The sequence below is a fragment of the Syngnathoides biaculeatus genome, chromosome 6 (assembly GCF_019802595.1).
Source record: "Syngnathoides biaculeatus isolate LvHL_M chromosome 6, ASM1980259v1, whole genome shotgun sequence".
NCBI lineage: Eukaryota > Metazoa > Chordata > Actinopteri > Syngnathiformes > Syngnathidae > Syngnathoides > Syngnathoides biaculeatus.
This window is the reverse complement of record NC_084645.1, coordinates 13,793,079-13,815,241: the sequence shown is the minus strand read 5'-3', so window position 1 is coordinate 13,815,241 and position 22,163 is coordinate 13,793,079. Positions and strand designations below refer to the sequence as shown.

The window sequence follows — 22,163 nt, the reverse complement described above, 5'->3', positions numbered from 1 at the left end:
CTTAGAGAAAGAAGAGAAGGGAAGCCAATACTAAGTGACTGCCAGTGCTCTCCAGTAATTTCCACACCAAAAACATTTTGACACATAACTTTTGAACCTCAGTCATTCTGGGTGGGGGGGCAATCCCCTTGTTCCTAGAAATGTGAAACCATATCCGAAATGAGCAATTACAATTCAAAATGGAAAAGGTGTTGACCAGTCAATGATTGTTTAAGAAATTAATGTAATTATGTGATATCTGGGCGGCACAGTGGCGCAGGTGTAAAGTGTTGGCCTCACAGTTCTGAGGTCAATCCCCACCTGTAGGAAGTTTGCATGTTCTCCCCGTGCTTGCATGTTTTTTTTCCGGGCACTCCCATTTCCTCCCACATCCCCAAAACATGCATTCATTGGAGACTCTAAAATGCTCGTAAGTGTGATTATGAGTGCGACTCTTGTCCATCTCCATGTGCCCTGTGAATGTCTGGCAACCAGTTCAGGGGGTACTCTGCCTCCTGCCCAATGACAGCTGGGATAGGCTCCGGCACTCCTGTGATCCTTGTGAGGATAAGTGGTTTAGAAAATGGACTGATGGATCCCAACCATGCACATGCTAAAAGACATTCAATTCCAACAACATTTACTGGTATTTAAAATGCCTGGAATCAAGCCATGCAGATGACAAACTCCATGTTATTAATTGAAAAGTGAAATCCTTGTCAGAAATACTGTATATGTCATTGGTACTTTCAAGCCATTCCCTCCTAAAATGCACACGTGCACGCACACACACATGTAAACACACATTCACACGTACACACTTCACACTTAGTACGTGTACTTTTTCATTTCCCACTCTATGGACATGAACTTAGAATGACATATAGTTCAAACCCCAGGTGTTCCATAAAATTCTCTCTTATCCTTTTTCTTTTTAAAAGATAAATGATATCATACAAGGTGATTTCAAATAGAAAAAAAAAGCAGAACAAATGACAAAAGAGAATGACGGCCCATGTGGAAGAAATTGCTGAATTACAAAAGCACATATGGGAATGAAAAACATACATTTTTCTTCCAACAAAACCAATTTTGTGGATGTCTTTGAAGCTTGTCTTTAGTCTGAGCTACTCCATCCAGCAAATTGTTTGCAGAATGTAAATATTTATGCAAGACTAACACAGTTGACCAAATATAAATGAGTCAAAATTGAATTGTGAAAAATTGCAGCGTTACCTCGATGACAGTGCATTTTTTAAAAAACAATTAGATTTGCTCCCTGTGTGCTTAGAGGCTATTGCAGTCTCCACAAGGATTTAGGATAAGAAGTGCGTCACCACACTTCCTCCTGGTTTCCATTTGTTTAGGATACTGCTGGGTTGTGGTAAAACACGAGACTTGCCCTGCAGGTATGTCATAATAGCTGGGACTGCCAGCGTGAGAGCCTTGGATGACTTTGTGTTTGAGACAAGTCAGTAAAGCGTGAGACAACAGCTACAGCATGTGCTTCACTCGACAAATGGGGGGAATCACAAGACTTCAGCATTGTGTACAGAAAAACACTTCACAAAGGATCAACTAAGACCACTGTCTTGACCCCTACAATAGAATTAAAGCGTGATCTGTGGATTTGTTAATGCTGTGGGACAAGAAGAAGCACTCTTGTTGAGGCAATAAATAAATAAACAGATGAATAAAATCTGAAATACGACACCTTGGATCTTGAAAAACTAGAACGCTTTCTTTGTATTTGCTAAGATGACCTGTGTGATAGTTGCAGGAATTCTACATCTATTGTTGTCTGGTCAGAAAAACAACGATGAAAGTGATGCCTTGCACATTGCCACAAACTATAAAGGAATAGGATCCAGATCTTGTGACATTAGTCGTTGCTATATGGAGTTCCTTTGAAGTCTTGACTTTGAATTTCGACTGTCACCACTTTCTTTCATGCTGTGCCAAAATTGGTGGAGCGAGAGTCACAGCTGCCTGAAATGCCAAGGACAAGATGCAGAACTGAAAAAAAAAAAGTTGTTGTTCAAAATTTTAGACTGGTGATAGAGACAACACCCAGTGTTTTCTTTTCTCTGACTCAAAATGGGACCATCATTTTCAAAGAGACATTTTAACCTTGATATTCAGGGAGGTAATGGATCGCTTCAGAACAAGTAGGATTTTCTTGCCAACTTGTTGACCTTTAGAAACAAAGTATCGCTGTTGTTTTGCCTCCAGACTGGTAGGCGACAGCAACTGTGGTTTACGGTCTGTTTTTGCACTCAAGCCAAAGCAGAATATCCATCAACTCACATCAGCTTCATTAAGCTATATTTGTATTATCGTGTCACAATTATGACGGATTGCCCCCAGTCTTCTGTTTTCTGCAGTCGGTGGTCTCATCTCACCATCAGCAAGGCATGTCAAATCGTATTCAAATGACAATGTAATGACAGTGTCAGCCATAAGCCCCCTATTGTTTGCCTTGGGTGAGTTGTTGCATTATCCTGCTGCTACTGTCTCAGTAAGTGAGGCTAGCACCTGGATCCATTCCAAAATAGCTCCGGTTAATACTTCTCCTCATCCTTGCATGCTCGAGTGCCCTCTGCTTTCCTGTATATATACTCTTTGTCACCTATCTACTTAACTGATTGACTACTGACATATCCCCACAGCTTCAATCGTTCCCGTGTGGAGGCACGATGGAGCATAGAAAGTCAGAGTGCTTGTTGCAGTACAGCAGACAATGTCACAAACTCACAATTTACATGCAAATGACCACATTTGAGACTTCCTGCACTGTCAATAGATACGATAATTCAAGAACACCACATTGGCTCACATTTACGCTCTGAAGCCAGCGGAGAAGGGGAGGCAGCAAAGGATCAAGTCAGCCCTGAGGAATGTGCTTTTTCAGCAGGGTCGAAGAATTTTGTCATCACACGTCCTCTTGCCCTTCTATGTATTGATTCGTTGTGCTCTTCAGGGATGTCTGGCATAAAGCCTGTATGACTTTGTCACAGAAAACTGCAAATCACAAGACCTGGAAAATCTTCTGTCAAACAAGCACTCTAATGCCAATTTACACTGAAGTTTCATTACCCAATTCTAATTATTGCCTATATCAGATTGTTTTTTTGACTGTGCATTTACAGCACTAATTGACGTAATGATCTGTACTGTATCACATTCAAATCATGATTTTGATTTTCAGTATCACTAGTAGTACGCTTCTTTCAGCTTGTCCCTTTCGGGGTTGCCACAGCATGTTTGGCACAATTTTTACGCCGGATGGCCTTCCTGACGCAACCCTTCACAGGGAGTGGAGGCCCCAGTGGGATATGAACCCACAACCCCTGCTGTACCAAACCAGTGCTCTAACCACTGAGCTACGGTGTCTCTCCATAAGTGTCACGAGTAGTATGTGTCCTATATGTCCTTTAGCTGTGTGCAAAAGAAAAAGAAAATTAAATTAAATTAAAAAAAATCACTAACTGAATACAATACAATTAAGTCCATCACAAACAATCAAAAATATTATAATGAATAAAAATATCTTAACAACAGATGCCAAGAAGGAGAACTGAATATTAGATCATTTCATTGTTTCCTACTTTTGCATTTAACACCAAACTTTAAAGACTGTTTCTTTTTAAACACATATTTGAGGTTTTTTTCTGGTTTACATTTTAATGCACAATAATTTCAATCAAATAAAGTTTTCAGTACCTTTTAAATTTTTTCGGATATTGAAGAACAGTATTCATGTTGAAATTGTAGTGGCCTGGAATAAAATGAAATGCATTTTTAAGATGATGACATGAGGACTACTTAGTCACTGTTGGTCTAGTGGGGCATTCGCCTGATTTTGATACAGGCAGCGAGGGTTCACGTTCAGAAATTGCTACATTGTGGTTTTTCATGAAAGGGCAGGTGCACGTCTTTACACATTCTGCAGAGAAATGTGTTTGAAAAATTACTGTAAAAAAAAAGAACTTCAGTCATTTCCATAGGCACGCTAATTCTCATTTACATAGAGATGAACCTTATGCAAATGAGCATGCTCTCAAAAGTGCTATCCTCGCACCAGGAAAGTAGCATAACATCGAAATATCAACAGCAGAGCATGTCAATCAAATGCCATGAAATATTTTAGGTGAATTATGGCGATAAAGAGCATTATTAGCAACTGTGATCAGCCCCCTTACTAAGACGATTAGCTCACACTCAGTAAATAAAACAGGCAAACAAATTCTAAAAAACAGCAACAAACAAGGATCAAGTGTGTTGCTGCAACTTACAGTTAGTTTTGTTTTTTGTCAGTGGTATGTCACTGGTTCTGTCCATTTTATGTGAATTTATTTTTTAATTACGTCTACATAAATAGTTGTTTCCCAGGAGTGCTTTCCAACTCGCCAAGTCTGAAATTACAAGAAATTCAACAAGAAAAATGTGGCTATGAGCGAGCTGGTCTCAATTTTACTGTATTGTGATTGTGTATTAGAGTGTGCCTAATTTACATGAAACTGCCCTCACACAAAAATTATGGAAGCGAGGCTCTGCAAAGATTGAGGACCACATGGAAGCAATATCATATCAAATCCAAAAGGTAAGCAGAGCTTCAGTATTAGCACAGATTACATTATGCTAAAAGTGTTATCAGCGTTAGCCTCTTATAACCAGCACATACTCAAATGTTCAGCGAAGTTGTTGGTGTGGGGTCAGGGATTATTGTTTTTTTTTGCCTGTGCATGATAAAGTGATGTGTTGTGTGTGATGTGTGATTAATAAGTGTACTGTAACTTGCTGATGAAGTGCTGCCTCCATGAGCGAAAATAGCTTTCTCTTGAGACTCTGGCCTGCTTTAGAACAATTACTCAACTGGTCACTGCCCCCATCAGCACCACCCAATTTCAACCGGAATGTCATGAGTGTATGTCAACTGTGCGGTAGTTCTTTATGTTCATTCTGACCACAGAATGTCAGAGACATTCTCTTAAAACACCTGGGAACTGTTTTAAAAGGTGACAATAATGCATGCCTCCTTTACAGCAGAGCCTGCCATTTTCTTGATGTGCCACTTTGAAAGGGTTTTTACATACATTGTTTGTGCTCTAATGCCCATGGAAAAAAGTCCAGCTTGTATATGTAGTGTAGTACATACTTCACAGCACAGGATATCCATCTATCCATTTTTTGAGCCACTTATCCTCACAAGGGTCATGGCAGTGCTGGCTAACTTTGGGCAGGAGGCAGTGTACACTCTTAACAGGTTGCCAGCCAATTGCAGGGCACATAAAGACAAACAGCCACACTCACAATCAGACCTAAGGCAATTTTTGAGTCTCCAATTAATGCATGTTTAGGGATATGGAAGGAAACCGGAGCGCCCGGAGAAAACCCACACGGGCACTGACACAACATGCAAACTCCAAATAGGCGGAGCCGGGATTTGAACACCGGTCCTGTGAACCGTGAGGCTTACGCTATAACGCTATAACGAGTCGCTCCACCGTGCCGCCAGCATGCTTAGGGAAAAATATATTTCATATTGTGACGCTATTTTCTTGATGTAAATGAGTGTACATTTTTTCATCCAGTTGAATTAACATTGCAACTTCATGCAAGATGTTTTGGAGACAGACTTTGAAGGGTGAAGCACAACAAATAGGATAGAATTAAGTATTGAAATTAATCTGGATTTATTTTGTGCAAAAACTACCATAAAGTAAATAGCATTAAGGGAAAATAGAGAGAATCTTAAATGAGGCTATAACAAGTCTTATTGTGATTGCTGAGACAGATTTGGTGTCTTGTACATATATCAAGATATTGAATGGAAATATCAATGTATTAACTGCTTTTGCTGTTTGTCAAATTGACATCAAAGCGATATAATTTTGACTCCTATGCAACTGTAGGATAACAAAGGAATGGAAGACCAAAGACAGACTCATGAGAGGAAGAATGATAAATATGGCGTAATCTGCTCCTTAATCTGCAAGCATGGCAACACTGAAAGATTAGACAACAGCTGTTTTTGTACTTACCCTGACACACAAGCATTCTTTAATCATTTTTATTTTCTTCTTGACCTCCAGAAAATACAGAACTATAAAACAGCACTTCTGTTAGATGAATACATGCTATGTGTCCTGCTCCAAGATCGATCGGAAATTTCCAACATCCAATGTCTGCAGTTATAAAATAATGCAAGTCTGAAGTCAGATATTTGTAATTCACGAATAAAGTTGTTGTTTTTTCTTCTGAGGAATGCATTACCCTGCCTGACTGCATACTTTGGTCTTTCTTGGGGAAGAACCCCAAAGGCCCTGACCTTATTTTTGTACTCCTTGTTTGAACACAGTCAAGCTTTGTGCCAGCTCTCCCAGCACACCAGCGCCTGGATGTCCAGCCCACAATGTGAAAGCCCCACTAGTTGTTGCCCCAGCCCCCCGACGATTGACCCTTTATGGACGGTATCCACTCAGCTGTGACTAAGTGACTCTCCCCCTATGTGGTGTGTTTTATAATGAAATCATTCAGCCCTGCCCAGGAAGTCCCTTGCACTATGTTGCCTTGAAAGAATGGCAGTTATGTCTCTCCACTCGCATATGGCAAGGCAACTGAGGAAGGAGACAACCTGAGTTTTAGTCATTTTCTTAATGGAAAAACTACCCATGTTTTTTTCATCATTTTTGTATATTTTTTGGGCCTAAATTTAGATGGTCGTTATTCAGACTAATAAATCAATGTTATCAGTATTCTTACCACAATTGCCTTCTGGTGGAATGTATAAAAAGTGAGGGGAAAAAGTGATCAGGGTTATATCCTTCGACATTAAAGACAGCCTGTGTACACAGCTGGTTCCTGTTCCATTTTCCTGTTGGAGAAATTGCTGCGTGCGTGTCCATGGAGATGATCCTCCCTCTGCTCCTCTGGAATGTTTGCAATGTGCACAAATAAAAGGAAGATCAGTTGAAGTACCTGCAGGTCTGTGCCGGGGCCTCCAGCGGGCTCCAGCCCGCGTGACCGTCTGGGCCGGCGGCTCTTTGTACACACAAAAGTACCACATGTGAAGAGAACCGCAGCACACTGCCATTTCTAAGGGTGTAATTAAGTATCACTGCTTTAGTGTCATGAGCTATAGGAAAAGTTTAATTCATTGGATTGTTTCATACAGGACTGAGTTGCCTGCAAAAGAGCATAAATTGGGTGCAGACTTACGAAACTCTATATCGTTATCCGCAACAAACCAAACAGAAATTGCCAGTAATGCGTAACATGCTGGATTTGATTCATAAAGTGAGGATCTTTTTTATAAAGTAACAACAAAAATCCCATGTTCATTTATTTGACAAATTAAGTAGACACTGATGTGAACAGTGGAAACAGACACGTCGCTAGAAGTGCAAGACATGGCAAATTGTAAAAGGCAGAAAAGGAGGTTCTTGAGTCTGGTTTACACATGCAGACCAGAGTTAAAGATTGTGTTGAATCTCTGGTGTCTGCAACTCATCATAAATCTCTTTGGAGGGTTCAGCATGAACAGGCATGCTTAGAAGGTGCCCAGCTGCACGTACACCTTCCATTGAAACTCACATCGGCAGATTAACTGTAGAACCAGCACCCAACCCATTACCAATTTCTCCTTTCTCAACTGTTATTGCACATATTGATCTACTAAGCAGCTGTAGCAGGTGGTTACTCTGGGGGTGGGGGCAAGGATTGTATACCTGCTTAACCCTATGTACTGCGTTGGTACCATTGTGACCCTCCAGACAAAATCAAATATCACTTACATGTACCCGAGGGGTGGCACAGTGGATAAGATGGTAAAGCGTTGGCCTCACAGTTCTGAGGAACCGGGTTCAATCCCGCCCCCGCCTGTGTCGAGTTTGCATGTTCTCCCTGTGCCTGCGTGGGTTTTCTCCGGGCACTGTGGTTTCCTCCCACATCCCAAAAACATGCAAGATTAATTGGACACTCTAAAGTGCTCCAAGGTGTGATCGTGAGTGTGCCTGTTTGACTCAATGTGTCCTGCAATTGGCTGGCAGCCAGTTCAGTGTGGACCCCGCCTTCTGCCCGTTGACAGCTGGAATAGGCGACGATCGTGAGGATAAGCGGCAAAGAAAATGGATGGATGTACCCTAAGCATAGAAATGCGGCTAAGTCACTGTTCGAACCCCAATACCCCATACCCCAACACAGAGCTGCAAAAATGCTGATGAAGCCTGCCTAGAGTTGGCTGAACATTCAGTAGTGGTAAACAAACCAGCTGCAGAATAGCAAGAGGCTTAAAATATGACTTCATTCAGTATATCACTGGTTTTCCCTCTGAAGATCAGAGAAGTCCAATCTGTTCTGAAGCTAATAAAGAATGGGCATTTTTAAGATAGTCAAAGAAAGAAACATTTTGTGTTGTTGTAATGAAAACCTGAAGAAATAATAGTGACCTTTAGGCACTCAGGTACTTTGAATACGCTTCACAGTTCAAATTTAACCTTTTAAAAACGGTAAACAAAGCCCTCCTCCGAGAGAAAAAGCTAGAATTAATTAGCCTCTCAGCAGCGTATTCTCCCACAAGGGGAGGTGTTTTTTACTCTTTAACTGAACAGACAGAGGAACCTAATTAATGAAGTCCTTGATTCAGATGCAAAACGGAGATGAGAACTAATTTCAATTTAGCTCAGAAAGAGCGAAGCCTTTTGAAAATGCATCAAATGATGTCACTTGTCTCCTCCTTCATAATTCCTAGTAAGATTATAAAGGATTAGCATTTTTCCGTTGTAGCGTGCCTTTGGCTGACAGGATGGCTCAGAGGGAACATTCATGCAAGTACCACGCATTTATACAACACAATGAAAGCACTGTAATGATCAGCACAACGGCTTGCGCGTGCTGCGAAAAGTTTGACGCACCATAATAAGGGCTAAACAGCACACAGTGTTTTAAACATAAATTACTGTATATTTAAAAAGTGGGGAAGGAACAAGGTATTTTGGAATGTTACAATGCACATTAAATTAGTGGAAATGCCAAAAGAAGTTGGTGAACAATAATTTACAACATGTACAATGGAAATGTTACACTTTTAAGGCTGACTAAAAATTAAAGCTGACTCTATGTGACAAGCGACTGTGCAAAAACATTTTCCATAAAAGGGACTGGATGTTACCAGAAATAAAGTATTAAATATTGAATGCTAAACAGTAAGGCTTTGGAGTTTATTTTCTCTCGATTATAGACCATATGACAATAATCCAAAAACGCATCGAGCATGAGGCAATATGTTACCCCACGCAGTCACTATTAGTTTTTACATGTGATCCTAAACAAGTGGAGCGTACGAAGCGAGATTTATAGAGGGAAGCAAATCAGCAGTGATTATATTGGCACAAATAGTTCATCAAGTATGCGTCGTCACATTTTATCGATATTAGAGGTAGTTCGCCCTATTGCCCATCTTGGATGCTCATAGTTGGCCGTAGTTCTCTTTGCAGTATGAAATGTGTTTGTATACTCTGTCTATCCTTTCCTGGAGGACAGCGGCGTGCTCGTCGGAGAGAAAGCCCAGTTCGGCAGCCAAAGGCTCGTTGTCTCTGTAGAGCTCCAGGAGCCTTTTGCTGGAATCTCTGCTCTGGTGGAGCTCAGCCACGCGCTGCGCGGTCCTCTTCCTGAACACGCACACGGAGCCCAGTACCGTCTGGTGATATCGCTCCCACATGCTCAACACCCGGAAGCCGTGCACCAGCCCGGCCTCGTTGTCGATAAAGACCAGATCCCCGCGGGGCGTTTTCAGGAGATTGTTGGTGTCCCTCTCCATGACGCGCGCGTCCCACTGCAGGCTGAACAGATTGCTCACCAGCCGGTCAAAGTTGGCCGACATGTAATCGAAGATGATCAGGTCACTCCACTGCATGAGCTCCAAGAGCTCCGCCGTGCTCTTGTTCCGGAGCTCAGGGTGCAGCCCGCTGCTCTCCTGTCGCAGCGGAGCGGGTGTCACGACCCCGCTCAGGTTGGAGACCCACTCAGTGAGAGAAACCACGGCGTGGTCGCTCCATTGTAATCCGGCAACGCGCGTCCTCACCGCCGCCCATTGTTCGCTGTCGGTGCTCAGTTGGGACAGTACCAGAGGGGGCACGTTGGTCAGGCCCAGCAAACAAGCGAGGTAATAGGTCAGAGTTTCACCTTGCACCTGATCCGCGTTGATCCCGTAGCGCACACAAGCTTTGGAGCCATCCGCGAAAGTGGCCATCTGATTGGATACCCTGCCGCATCCCGCCTCCAGCTTCACGACCCGCGCTGCCCGCGCCCTGTCTCGCCAAGCCCGGGCGTAGTCCTCCGTGAAACCCATCGGGAGGAGATCCTCCAGCCAGGCGCTCCAAAATATACCATCCTCCACGGGGGAGTCCAACTTGACCGATCGCCCATTAGCAGTCGACGTGTTCCTATTCACGTGGTCATGGCGGTTTCCCGCAGGGTTCCCACTCGCGTTGTGAACCTTTACTTGCGTTCTGTGTACCGCTGGGACTGCAAGCAGAGTCCGGAAAGTTTTAGCTGAAAGGTCCACAGGGACTTTTGGCGAGAACGACCCACGTCCAGGCACCGTAAAGCGCCGTTTGTGTCGCTCCAAGCGGTCCTCCAGCGAACTCCACACGTAGAAAACACCGGCGAATGCCCCAAGGAAGAGCAGCCCGAACAAGTTGGATGTCAGAACTCTCATGGCGAAGAGCACACGCACACAAAAGATACACTTTTATTCAAGCCACGGCTGAACCGGGCGACCGAAAACACGTGCGCCCCCGGAGCCCACTGGCTGCCAGGATGACCGGTCGAGAAGGAGACTCCGAACCAGTCTGTCGCTCATCTCCCATGCAGTCCGGTTCAAAGGCGTATCAAAAGCCTCCTCTTCGCATTGACGTTTTGGATCTGTCCTCTACTGAACCCTCTTCATCAGTGATGGAGTGGCTCTCTGCCCGCGGACACCTCGCTGCTTCTCATCTTCCTCTCGCTCTCTCTCCTCTCTCTCGGGCAAACTGGTGTTGGCCGAGTTTGATTTGTGGCGATGTTGGCTGGTTGAGAAGCGAGACACGTGACTCCAGTCCCGAATTGGTGGGAGGGTCGTGCGAAGGAGGGCGCAGGGAGGAGCGGAGCAAGTGCACTCTGCGCTCTGGCTGGATGTGTGTGTGTGTTGTCGGGGCTCCATCCTTTCACTCTATTTCGGGGTTAATTTTTAATCATTTCATTTTCAAGCAGGGGAACGGGAGTTTTCAGAAATAGACTCATCACCTTGCTCATATTTCTAATGATAACATATTTCCAGCACATAAAGCATTTTTTTCCTATTTCTAGTGAAGGAAATTGACTCATGATTCCGTTTCAGAAGTGCCAAAATTCCAAAAGTACTAGACTAGTCTTTACAAGATAAATGATGAGTTTGCAGGGGGAAAAGTTTTATTTTTTTATTTTTTATTTTAAAAAATATTTTTTTAAAATTCCTTTTGTGGTATATGTTAAAATTGGAGGCGGCACGGTGGATCAGCTGGTAAAGCCTTGGCCTCACAGTTCTGAGGGTTCAATTCTGGCCCCGCCTGTGTGGAGTTTGCATGTTCTCCCCGTGCCTGCGTAGGTTTTTTCCTCGCACTCTGGTTTCCTCCCACATCCCAAAAACATGCAACATTAATTGGAAACTCTAAATTGCCCCTAGGTGTGAGTGTGAGTGCGGCTGTTTGTCTCTATGTGCCCTGCGATTGGCTGGCAACCAATGCAGGGTGTATTCCACCTCCTGCCTGTTTGTCACGGTGCGGGGCTCAAGGGTGGACCCAAATGCACGACTCCAGAGACAGCAGACAGTACAGAGGAAAGCTTTATTCGGTCCGAGGTCTGAGATCAGGTAGACAGTCCAAACAATTCGTAGTACCAGTACGAATGGGCTTACGAGGGTGGTCAATGAACAGGCGTGGGTCGGTGCACGGAGGTCAGAAGTCGAAAGCAGGAGTGCGGGAACGAGGCATGAAGAGTAACGATCTAGCAGAGTAATAGTCGTCCCCCGGGTCCTATATGTACTGGGTCTAATCAAAGTTCATGAGGCGCAGGTGTGCACCTTCAGATTAGCTGGCCACGCCCAGCCCTGGCTGGAATCCAGGAGCATGACAGAACCCCCCCCCCCTCAACGGCCGGCTCTGGACGGCCCAGGAGCATCAGGGTGAGCCGCGTGAAAGTCCCTGATGAGGGAGCGGTCCACGACGAAGCGGGAGGGGATCCAAGAGCGCTCCTCCGGGCCATATCCCTCCCAGTCCACCAGGTACTGGACCCCCCATCCTCTGCGACGGGAAGACAGCAACCGGCGCACAGTATACACCAACCCACCGTTGACCATGCGGGGGGGCGGGGGGGATTTGAGCGGAGGAGCCAGCGACGACGTGCGATTCGGGCGAAGTCTGCTGACGTGGAACGTAGGGTGCACCCTCATCGACCTGGGCAGTTTCAACGAGACGGCGACCGGGTTAATAACTTTGGAAACCGGGAACGGGCCAACGAACCTGGGAGCAAGTTTGCGGGATTCCGTCCGCAGCGGGAGATCTTTGGTGGAGAGCCACACTCGCTGTCCCACTCTGAGCTCTGGTGCGGCCCTTCTCTTGCGGTCTGCTGCGGCCTTGTAGGCGCTGCTCATGCGCAGCAGTGTCCTCGGAGCTGCTTCCCAGGTCCGTTTGCAGCATCGCACCACGGCCAGGGCTGACGGAACTGCGGAGTCTGTGACCAGTGGAGGAAACAGGGACGGAGGGTAGCCATGCACGACATGGAGTGGAGCCATACCTGTTGAAGCAGAGGGTAGAGAATTGTGGGCATACTCCACCCACTTGATGTGCTGGCTCCACGTGCTCTGGTCCCTGGATGCCAGACATCGAAGACCGGTCTCTAATTCCTGGTTAATCCTCTCAGTCTGGCCATTAGACTCTGGGTGATGACCCGATGTCCGACTTGCTGAAGCGCCGATGAGGTTGCAGAACTCCTTCCAGAAATGGGCGCTGAATTGCGGACCCCTGTCCGAAATGATGTCCTGGGGAAGGCCGTGGTAACGGACGACCTTGTCTAATACCAACTGGGCTGTCTGCTTGGCCGACGGGATCTTCGGAAGCGGCACGAAGTGGACCATCTTGGAAAAACGGTCCACTACGGACAGCACCACTGTGTTCCCTTGTGAAGGCGGCAGGCCGGTGACGAAGTCCAGCGCGATGTGTGACCACGGACGAAAGGGGATGGACAGGGGTTGCAACTCACCAACAGGCCGTAGGGGGGAAGTCTTATTGGCAGCACACACCGGGCAGGCGTTGACGAACTCCCTTACGTCCTTGCTGAGGTTAGGCCACCAGAACCTTTGTTCGACCACTGAACGTGTCTTCGCCATACCCGGGTGGCAGACCGTCTTGTTGGTATGGGCCCAGTTGATGACGTCTCCCCGCAGAGATGGGATGACGAAAAGGCGGCCCGACGGACAATCCGCGGGTGGCGGTGTCTCTCCCAGGGCCTCCTTCACCCGCGACTCGATCGCCCAGGTGAAACCGGCCACGAAGCACCCCGCTGGCAGGATAGTAGCGGCGTCTGAATCCGTGCGACCTCCCTCGTGGACCCGCGAGAGTGCATCCGGCTTGCCGTTTGTGGAGCCTGGGCGGAAAAACACCTTAAAGTGGAAGCGGGTGAAAAATAGAGCCCACCTGGCCTGACGGGCGTTCAACCTCTTCGCAGACTTCAGGTATTCAAGGTTCTTATGGTCCGTGAAGACAACGAACGGTACTTGCGAGCCCTCCAGCCAGTGCCCCCACTCCTCCAACGCGCTCTTGACCACCAGCAGTTCCCTATCTCCCAGTCGTAGTTCCTCTCTGCCGGGGTCAACTTTCTAGACAGGAACGCGCACAGGTGGATCCTTCCATCCCTGGGACTCCTCTGCGACAAGACTGCTCCGATTCCTGAATTCGATGCATCCACCTCCACCACAAACTGGTTATCTGGGTCCGGAATAATGAGAACGGGTGGAGTAGTGAAACTTGCCTTGAGCCTGCTGAAGGCCTCCTGGCAGGTCCCGGACCAGTCGAAGGGGGTATGTGGCGAGGTGAGCGAATGCAGAGGAGCGGCCACGGAACTGAAGTTCCTGATGAAATTAGAAATTAGCGAATCCCAAAAACCTCTGTACGTCCTTCCTGTTGGCGGGGGGTAGGCCACCGCAGTACCGCGTCGACCTTCCCGGGGTCCATACGTATCTCTCCCTCTGCCAGGACGAAGCCCATGAAGGACACGGATGCCCGATGGAACTCACATTTGTCCATATTACGTACAATTGGTGCTTCAGCAGACACCGGAGCACTTCTCTGACTTGTCGAATGTGAGTGGTTAGGTCTGCCAAAAATATGTCATCCAGGTATACAAAGACAGATTTATTCAGAAACTCCCAAAGCACGTCGTTAATGAAGTTTTGAAAGACGGCCGGGGCGTTTGTCAGTCCAAAAGGCATCACAAGATACTCATAGTGCCCTGTGGGGGTGTTGAATGCCGTCTTTCTCTCATCTCCTTCCCCAATCCGCACCAGATGGTAAGCACTGCGCAAGTCGAGCTTGGTGAAGATCCGGGCTCCCTGAAGGAGTTCGAATGCTGTAGCGATCACCGGCAAGCGGTACCGGTTCTTGACTGTGATGTCGTTCAGTTCTCGGTAGTCGATGCAGGGTCGCAGCATGGAGTCTTTCTTCTTAACAAAAAAAAAAAAAACCCGCACCGGCTGGTGAGGATGAGGGGCGAATGACCCCGGCTGCCAGCGAGTCCTCGATGTAGTCCCTCATGGCTTGATGCTCTGGTCCTGTTAACAAGAACAGTTTCCCTCTGGGAGGAGAGGTGCCTGGCAGGAGTTCAATCGCGCAGTCGTATGACCGATGTGGCGGCAGAGACTTTGCTTTAGATTCAGAGAAGACCTCCCGTAGGTCATGGTAGCAGGAGGGCACTGCGGTCAGGTCCAGGGTGGTACTAGGTTCTGTTAGCCGAACCGGCGCAACTTGAATACCCCTGTCTCTCCGGACAGCGAAACAGCGACTGAGACAGTCCTCTCCCCAAGTCTTGATCTGACCCATGGTCCAATCTATGTGCGGATTATGTTCTTTGAGCCACGGGCTGCCCAAGATGATGTCGCTACTACGTGCGTCGAAGACATGAAAGCTAATACGCTCCGAGTGAGCGTCCGGAAAGCTCATACGTAGCGTCTGAGTGCAATGTGTAACCCGACAAAGGAACTTGCCGTTGGCGGCATAGGCGTGACGAAACCGTTGCGTGGGGAAGGTTGCTGCCCCCAGCTCCTCGACCACGCGGGGATTTATCAGGTTAGCTTCCGACCCAGAATCTATGAAAGCCGTCACAGTGCATGAACGGGAGTCCGTTCCCAAGGTGAGGTGAAGAAGGGACCTCCCTGACCCCGCCGCGGTGTACCGCACACTCACCGGAGCAGAGATCCTGATGTCAGAGTGCCCTGGTCGAGTCGGGCAGCGGGCGATCAAGTGTCCCAAACGCCCGCAGTAAAAACAGCGTCCCTCTCGTTGCCGACGTAAGCGCTCCTCCGCTGAGCCGCCAAGCCCCTCCACTTGCATGGATTCCGATGAAGCCGACAACACGGGTGGCCGGGAAGCGGAAGCAACCGGACTGCGACTCTCCCTCTCCTCCTCCCTCAGGCCCTCCATCTGTCTCTGCACGGTGAGGCGCTGGTCCACCTTGAGGGCCAATGCGATGAGGGAGTTAAGCGAAGGCGGTAGATCCATGGCCACGAGGTGACCACGGATCTGTGGGGACAGTCCCTCGTAAAACGCGTCATGGAGGGCTTCCTCATTCCAGCGGCTCTCGGCAGCCCGAATCCGGAACTCAATGGCGTAGTCGGACACGCGGCGACGTCCCTGACGAATGGTCATGAGCGAGGACGCCGCCTGGCGTTCCGGAGCCGCGTACTGGAACACCTGGGTGAGCGCGCAGACGAAGCTCGCCCATGAGCGGCAGGTCTCCGAGTTACGGCTCCACTCGGCGGTGGCCCATACCTCCGCCCTCCCTGTCATGTGGGAAATGACGAAGGCGATCCGGGAGCGGTCCGTGGGAAAGGCGGATGCTTGCAGCTCAAAGTGGAGATCGCACTGCGCCAGGAAGGACTTGACGTTACCGCAGTCGCCTGAGAACCGCTCTGGTCGCGAGAGCGAGTGATGGTGGCACGGAAAGGCACAGGAGCGGCCGCGCTAGCTTGGGAGGCTAGCCACGGTTCCAGCTGGGTGCAGAGCTCCTGGATCTGGTGAGTCATACCCTGGAGAGCAGCCTCTTGCTCACCCAGGCGTTTGCCCTGCACTTGCAGCGCACGGCGAATGGCTTCAGAGTCGGCTGGGTCCATGTTCTGGCTAGATCGTTCTGTCACGGTGCGGGGCTCAAGGGTGGACCCAAATGCACGACTCCAGAGACAGCAGACAGTACAGAGGAAACCTTTATTCGGTCCGAGGTCTGAGATCAGGTAGACAGTCCAAACAATTCGTAGTACCAGTACGAATGGGCTTACGAGGGTGGTCAATGAACAGGCGTGGGTCGGTGCACAGAGGTCAGAAGTCGAGAAAGCAGGAGTGCGGGAACGAGGCATGAAGAGCAACGATCTAGCAGAGTAATAGTCGTCCCCAGGGTCCTATATGTACTGGGTCTAATCAAAGGTCATGAGGCGCAGGTGTGCACCTTCAGATTAGCTGGCCACGCCCAGCCCTGGCTGGAATCCAGGAGCATGACACTGTTGACAACAGGGATAGGTTCTAGTACTCCACACGACCCTCGTGAGGATAAGCGGCAAAGAAAATGGATGTTAAAATTGTCTCCATAACCTGAGAGTAGGCTCTTGTAATAACCCTTTATGAACACCCTCCCACTCTGGCCCTATTTTATTCCATATTTAATTTCAATCATTACTTTAATACTGGGTACGGCGTGACAAGAAGAGTCAATCAGAAACTTTAGAGACTGGTGACGTGACCGAATAGCCTGTAAAACATTTGCTCACTTGCACCGAGCTCGCAGAACAGCCTCTCGCAACGTAAACTGTAAATCTATCTTGGCTGGATTATAATATCCAGGTCACAACATGATTTAAAAAGAAAGAAGTGGACAGTTATCTCTTGAGATAAATCACCCGTAAACGTAAAAGTAAACCTCATCTACATCGCAGTTTGCAATCCTGCTATATCACAGATTTTTTTGTTTTTTTGTAAGCGTTATTATAGCTGTTACTCATTTTTTATGCTGTTTGTTATCCAATGTTCTTGGTCTCTCAATTGCACAGTTTTAAATGTGTGTTTAAAGACTCAAATTCTTTTAAAATCCTGTAAAAACATATCTCGGGTGTATTTAAATGGAGTATTTCTATATTGTGCAGTTCACTTATTGCTGTGGCAGTCTGCAAAACAACCTCTGCGATGGAGAGGCGAATACTTTTAATGGTGGTGTCCCACAGTACTATACGTGGACAGTGGGTGCATACGTTTGCACCCACTGGCGCCGATATCACCATTCTCACCAGGTCGTCAGGTAAGTTGATCACTTCTCTTATAATTTTAATTGATTGTACATTGTACATTCAACAAGAACTAAATTGTGTTTGGCAATAATCATTAATGAATATGCCATGTTAGCAATGTAGCTGCGGATTAATGAGCTGGGAGCACCCGAGGATGGGTGGATGGGGGAGTGAAGTTCAGCAACATTCACATCTTACTGGCAGTTGGAATACTCCATACAGGTAGTCCCAAAAATCACAATATGCTTCCATTTTCAATTTCATTTCAGATATCAGTCAGACAGACACATGGCCATCAGCATTTGAGACTTTGGGCTTGATGATCATTCTCTTGACCATGGCTCCAATTAACATTGGAGAAGGACTGCAAAATCACCACCTGGCACCAAGTACGAGGGCCCTACCAACTTCAGATACTTGAACATTATAGTCTTTCGGTTGAAGTCTTTGAATAACCCTAAATTGGCAGGGGTACAGCTTTATCACCCCCGAAAGAATCTGATGAGCTCAAGTGGAGGCCTCCGGATCGTCTTTCCTTGGCTTTGTGGGAACGCCTTCCTCTGAGTTTAGAGTTTTCATCAGTGGTGGTCGTTGCAGGCCTTCCACTGTGTATTTTGTCAAGAACAGTGTTGCAAGAAATTTGTCATGGAGAGAATAATTTTCACTTTGCAATGGAGCAGTATGATGGAGGCAAAGTTTCTCAAATTGGTGCTGAACTTCAGTCAGGGACAGAAAAACCTCTAGCGAGGGAGCAATTTTGCAACACTACACCAGTGTTAATTGGTGAGGCAGGGGTGAGGGAATTAATGATTTATTTTAAAAACTGCCAAACCTAAGATGTGAAATGCTGATAGCCTCATATCCCTCCAAAAGGTAGCTGAAATGAAATAGGAAAAGGTGTGTATCTATCTATCTATCTATCTATCTATCTATCTATCTATCTATCTATCTATCTATCTATCTATCTATCTATCTATCTATCTATCTATCTATCTATATCTATCTATCTATCTATCTATCTATCTATCTATCTATCTATCTATCTATCTATCTATCTATCTATCTATCTATCTATCTATCTATCTATCTATCTATCTCTCTCTCTCTCTCTCTCTCTCCTCTCTCTCTCTCTCCTCTCTCTCTCTCTCTCTCTCTATATATATATATATATATATATATATATATATATATATATATATATATATATATATTATATATATATATGTGTGTGTAAAAGATAAGAGCTGATTGCTTTTTTCTGTAATTTAATCATTTGATCTAGATTTGTCTTGCATACATTTCACCAGACCTCTCACAATGTGATATATACGGCACTACTGTATAAGTGAAAAATACACTACATGCAAATATTTCATATTCAACAGATCCCTTGTTTTATACAGAATACAAACTCCGTTGGCTGATTTACTTTCAATGTATTTCATACTGTGTGTGGCTTCTATCATGACACTAAAGAATTTTGTTTCAAAGACTCTTACGATTTTTGATCTATTTAACTAACAAATAAAAGTTGAGGGTGATTAGAAAACTTTAAGCTGTTCTGATTATTATTGTTGGTGGTGGTGGCAGGCATGGGGAGAACATGCAAACTCCACGCAGGCGGGTTGGGGAACCTGTGACCTCAGAGCTATGAGGCCAATGCTTTACAGCTGCTCCATTGTGCCACCTACACACAATAGCTTGTTAAAAAAAAATCCAGTTAAAACTGAGTTTTGAAAAACATTTTAAAACATTAGGTGCAACAAAAATCTCAAATGTTGTTAATTTACCTTTTAAAAGGTGTAAATCTTTTTTTTTAATGTTCTGATTTGTTAAAAAACCTTTATCTCTTCACTATATGTTGCGACTGGCGTAAGAATCTATCCCTTGACTTGCGATTTACTTAAACCAAGTAATGACTTGCATGACATTGAGTGACTTTGAGTTTCTTAAAGGTTACAGCTTGAGAGTTTCTGGTGACTTTCACCCACGTCTGTCATGTTCTGTGTGTACCTCCCACCCAAGCTTCAAAAGATACAACACAAAACACATGAGCTCAATAATGCATAAATAATCACTATGAGGCAAACATGCTCATTATTTAGTATTCTTATTTTTTAGTCAGTCATCAACACAGTGATTTTTCAAAGAACAAGGATATAAATATAACCCTAGAATAATTTGTTCATTTCAGATCAGTGGATTGCGTGAGTGGGTAACATTGTGGAATATAGTGGTTGTCATGTCTGACTCAAACCTTTGAGATTCTTTGACTGTCTGCGTGCATGTTGGAACAGAAGGTTAGGGACTGGGATAAGAAGGTCGTCAAGCAGGAAAAGTTTCAAAGGTGAAGGACTTGGTGCGTGAAATACCACTAAGCTTTTGTTTGTTTTTGCTGCTGTGTCTCAGCCCGGTAAGAGCTTAAGAAGAGACTCGATGTGTTTCCAACAACGCTCCAGAGAGCAGCCATACTCAATCCAACACATACTATTTATATTTTCTCACTCAGATATTTGACAAAGAGTATACATTCATTTAAAAAAAAAAAAAAAAATCCCTCATTTGTGACACTGCCCCATTCATTGTGCATAGCTTTGTATTTCCCTGGATTCATCCTCCATTTCCTTTTTCTTGGTTGGACGTCCTGTGTTACGCAATGTACAATATTTTAGTATTTACCATTTCATCAGTTGTATATGCTACTTTATAGCAAATACACATTGTACAAGGAAGAATTGTGTTAAAAAATTTGCACATTTAGTTAATTGAACATTTTAATTGTCCATAGTGTGACTGTGTATGTGGATAGGGAGGTTGGTTGTAATATAAAATATAAAGACATACATGCAATTGGAGACTCTAAATTGGGCTTAGGTGTCATTGTGAGTGTGTCTGGTTGTTTGTGTTCACGTGCTCTGCGATTGGTTGCCAACCTGTTTAGGGTGTACCCCTCCTGCTGGGATAGGCTCCAGCAGTCCGCAGCCTTTGTGAGCTTAAGTGGCTCAGAAAATGGATGGCTAGACACAGTACCTCTGTGAAACAATGAAATGTTTTTGTGTTTCCATCTATGGTGTGCATATGATGTGAAACCGTGGAAAAGACTAAATGTGGCTCTCCAACAATGTCTAAGTATAATGAACCAGTTACAAAAGAAAAAAAAAACATTTTCATGGAATAGTACAGGGGAAAAGGGCTTAAGACCATGCTACCCTGAGAACGCCCGATCTCGTCAGATCACAGAAGCTAAGCGGGTTTGACCCTGGTTAGTACTTGGATGGGAGACCGCTTGGGAATACCAGGCGCTGTAAGCTTCTCTCCGCGGCAAAATGCAGAGGGATTGCGTCAGGAAGGGCATCCGGCATAAAACTGTGCCACACAAATATGCGTTCATCTAACATGACACGATGTGGCGACCCCTAAAGGGGCAAGCCGAAAGGAAAAGAAGAAGAAGTAAAGGGGAAAAGGCATACCTTTGTTAATCTGCAGGCTTTCGAACGCAGGTGTCAAACTGGCGCCAGATCCGGCACACAACAGGATATTATATGGCCCACGAAGGCAAATCATGCGTTGACTTCTGTGATTCTTGTTAAAGACGATCAAAATTTCAAACTGTCATATAAAAGACAATGTTGTGGGACGCGGTAACTACAATGTGGCTGGTGACCAAAATGAGTTTGACACCACTACTTTAGAATGATCTAGTTGTTGCATGACTGTATATGTTAAATAACATTTATTGTTGTGATAATGCTTATCATATTTTGAAATGAATACATACACTAAATGAGTTATTGTCATGGGCAGGTCTATTCTTTATATCAATAACTTGTGCATTACCTGTAATAAATATTTTGATTAGACATAGTTGATGACTGGTTCGTACATCATCAGATGTCTGCGTGCCTGCGTGGGTTTTTTCCAGGTCCTTCAGTTTTCTCCCACATCCCCAAAACATGCATGGTAGGTTAATTTATGACTCTAAATTACACGTATGTGTAAATGTGAATGGCAATGGTTGTTTTTTACTCTATGTGCCCTGCAATTGGCTGGCAACCAGTTCAGGGTGTACCTTGCCTCTGGCCTGAAGATTGCTAGGAAAGGACATCTGTGACCTGAGTTAGGATAACTGGCTCAGATATCGAATGGATAGTAGAGAAAAAATTAACAGTATGCATATAAATATGTTTATTGTGACAGGATTGGTTTTGCACATTGGTATGTGGTACAAATTATTATATATTAATAGAGAGAGGTGTATGAATATTTTTAAATATTGTTAATTTATTCAAAATAAAATAGAGATTGGGGGTAGGCGCACATAAGTTCGCCTGTGACCCTAATGTGGACACGAGCTAAAGATAATGGACTGATACTCTAGTGTTTAATACCACAAAATGGCAGTAGTGACATTGAAATGAGAACAGAAGCTTGGTGGCGTATGAATGCATTGGGAATAAATTCCCTCGAATCTGTATTAAATCTTTAGCATCTGGCGGATTGTGCTTTTTTTAATTTTTAACACAGTTCACAAGAAAATAAACCCTTGACATGATTTCACCCCACCGATCTAATGTTGAAAACTCTTTCAAGCAAATTAGTCTCTGCAAGGTGTCTGGGTCCC

At 45.4% G+C, this 22,163-nt stretch overlaps 1 protein-coding gene and 1 pseudogene across 1 annotated transcript; one reads left to right on the top strand and one right to left on the bottom strand.

The window, feature by feature from the left end:
• Positions 1-7,256: 7,256 nt before the first annotated feature.
• On the bottom strand, positions 7,257-11,048 carry fjx1 (four-jointed box kinase 1). Its single transcript, XM_061822489.1, has one exon. The coding sequence runs from the start codon at positions 10,697-10,699 to the stop codon at positions 9,449-9,451; it is 1,251 nt and encodes a 416-aa protein (XP_061678473.1). The 5' UTR covers positions 10,700-11,048; the 3' UTR covers positions 7,257-9,448.
• Positions 11,049-20,734: 9,686 nt separating this feature from the next.
• Positions 20,735-20,853, top strand: LOC133502818 (5S ribosomal RNA; annotated as a pseudogene).
• Positions 20,854-22,163: the final 1,310 nt, after the last annotated feature.

Bases quoted from the DNA above. Each gene is read 5' to 3' on its own strand.
- fjx1 (XM_061822489.1), bottom strand. From the start codon at position 10,699: ATGAGAGTTCTGACATCCAACTTGTTCGGGCTGCTCTTCCTTGGGGCA.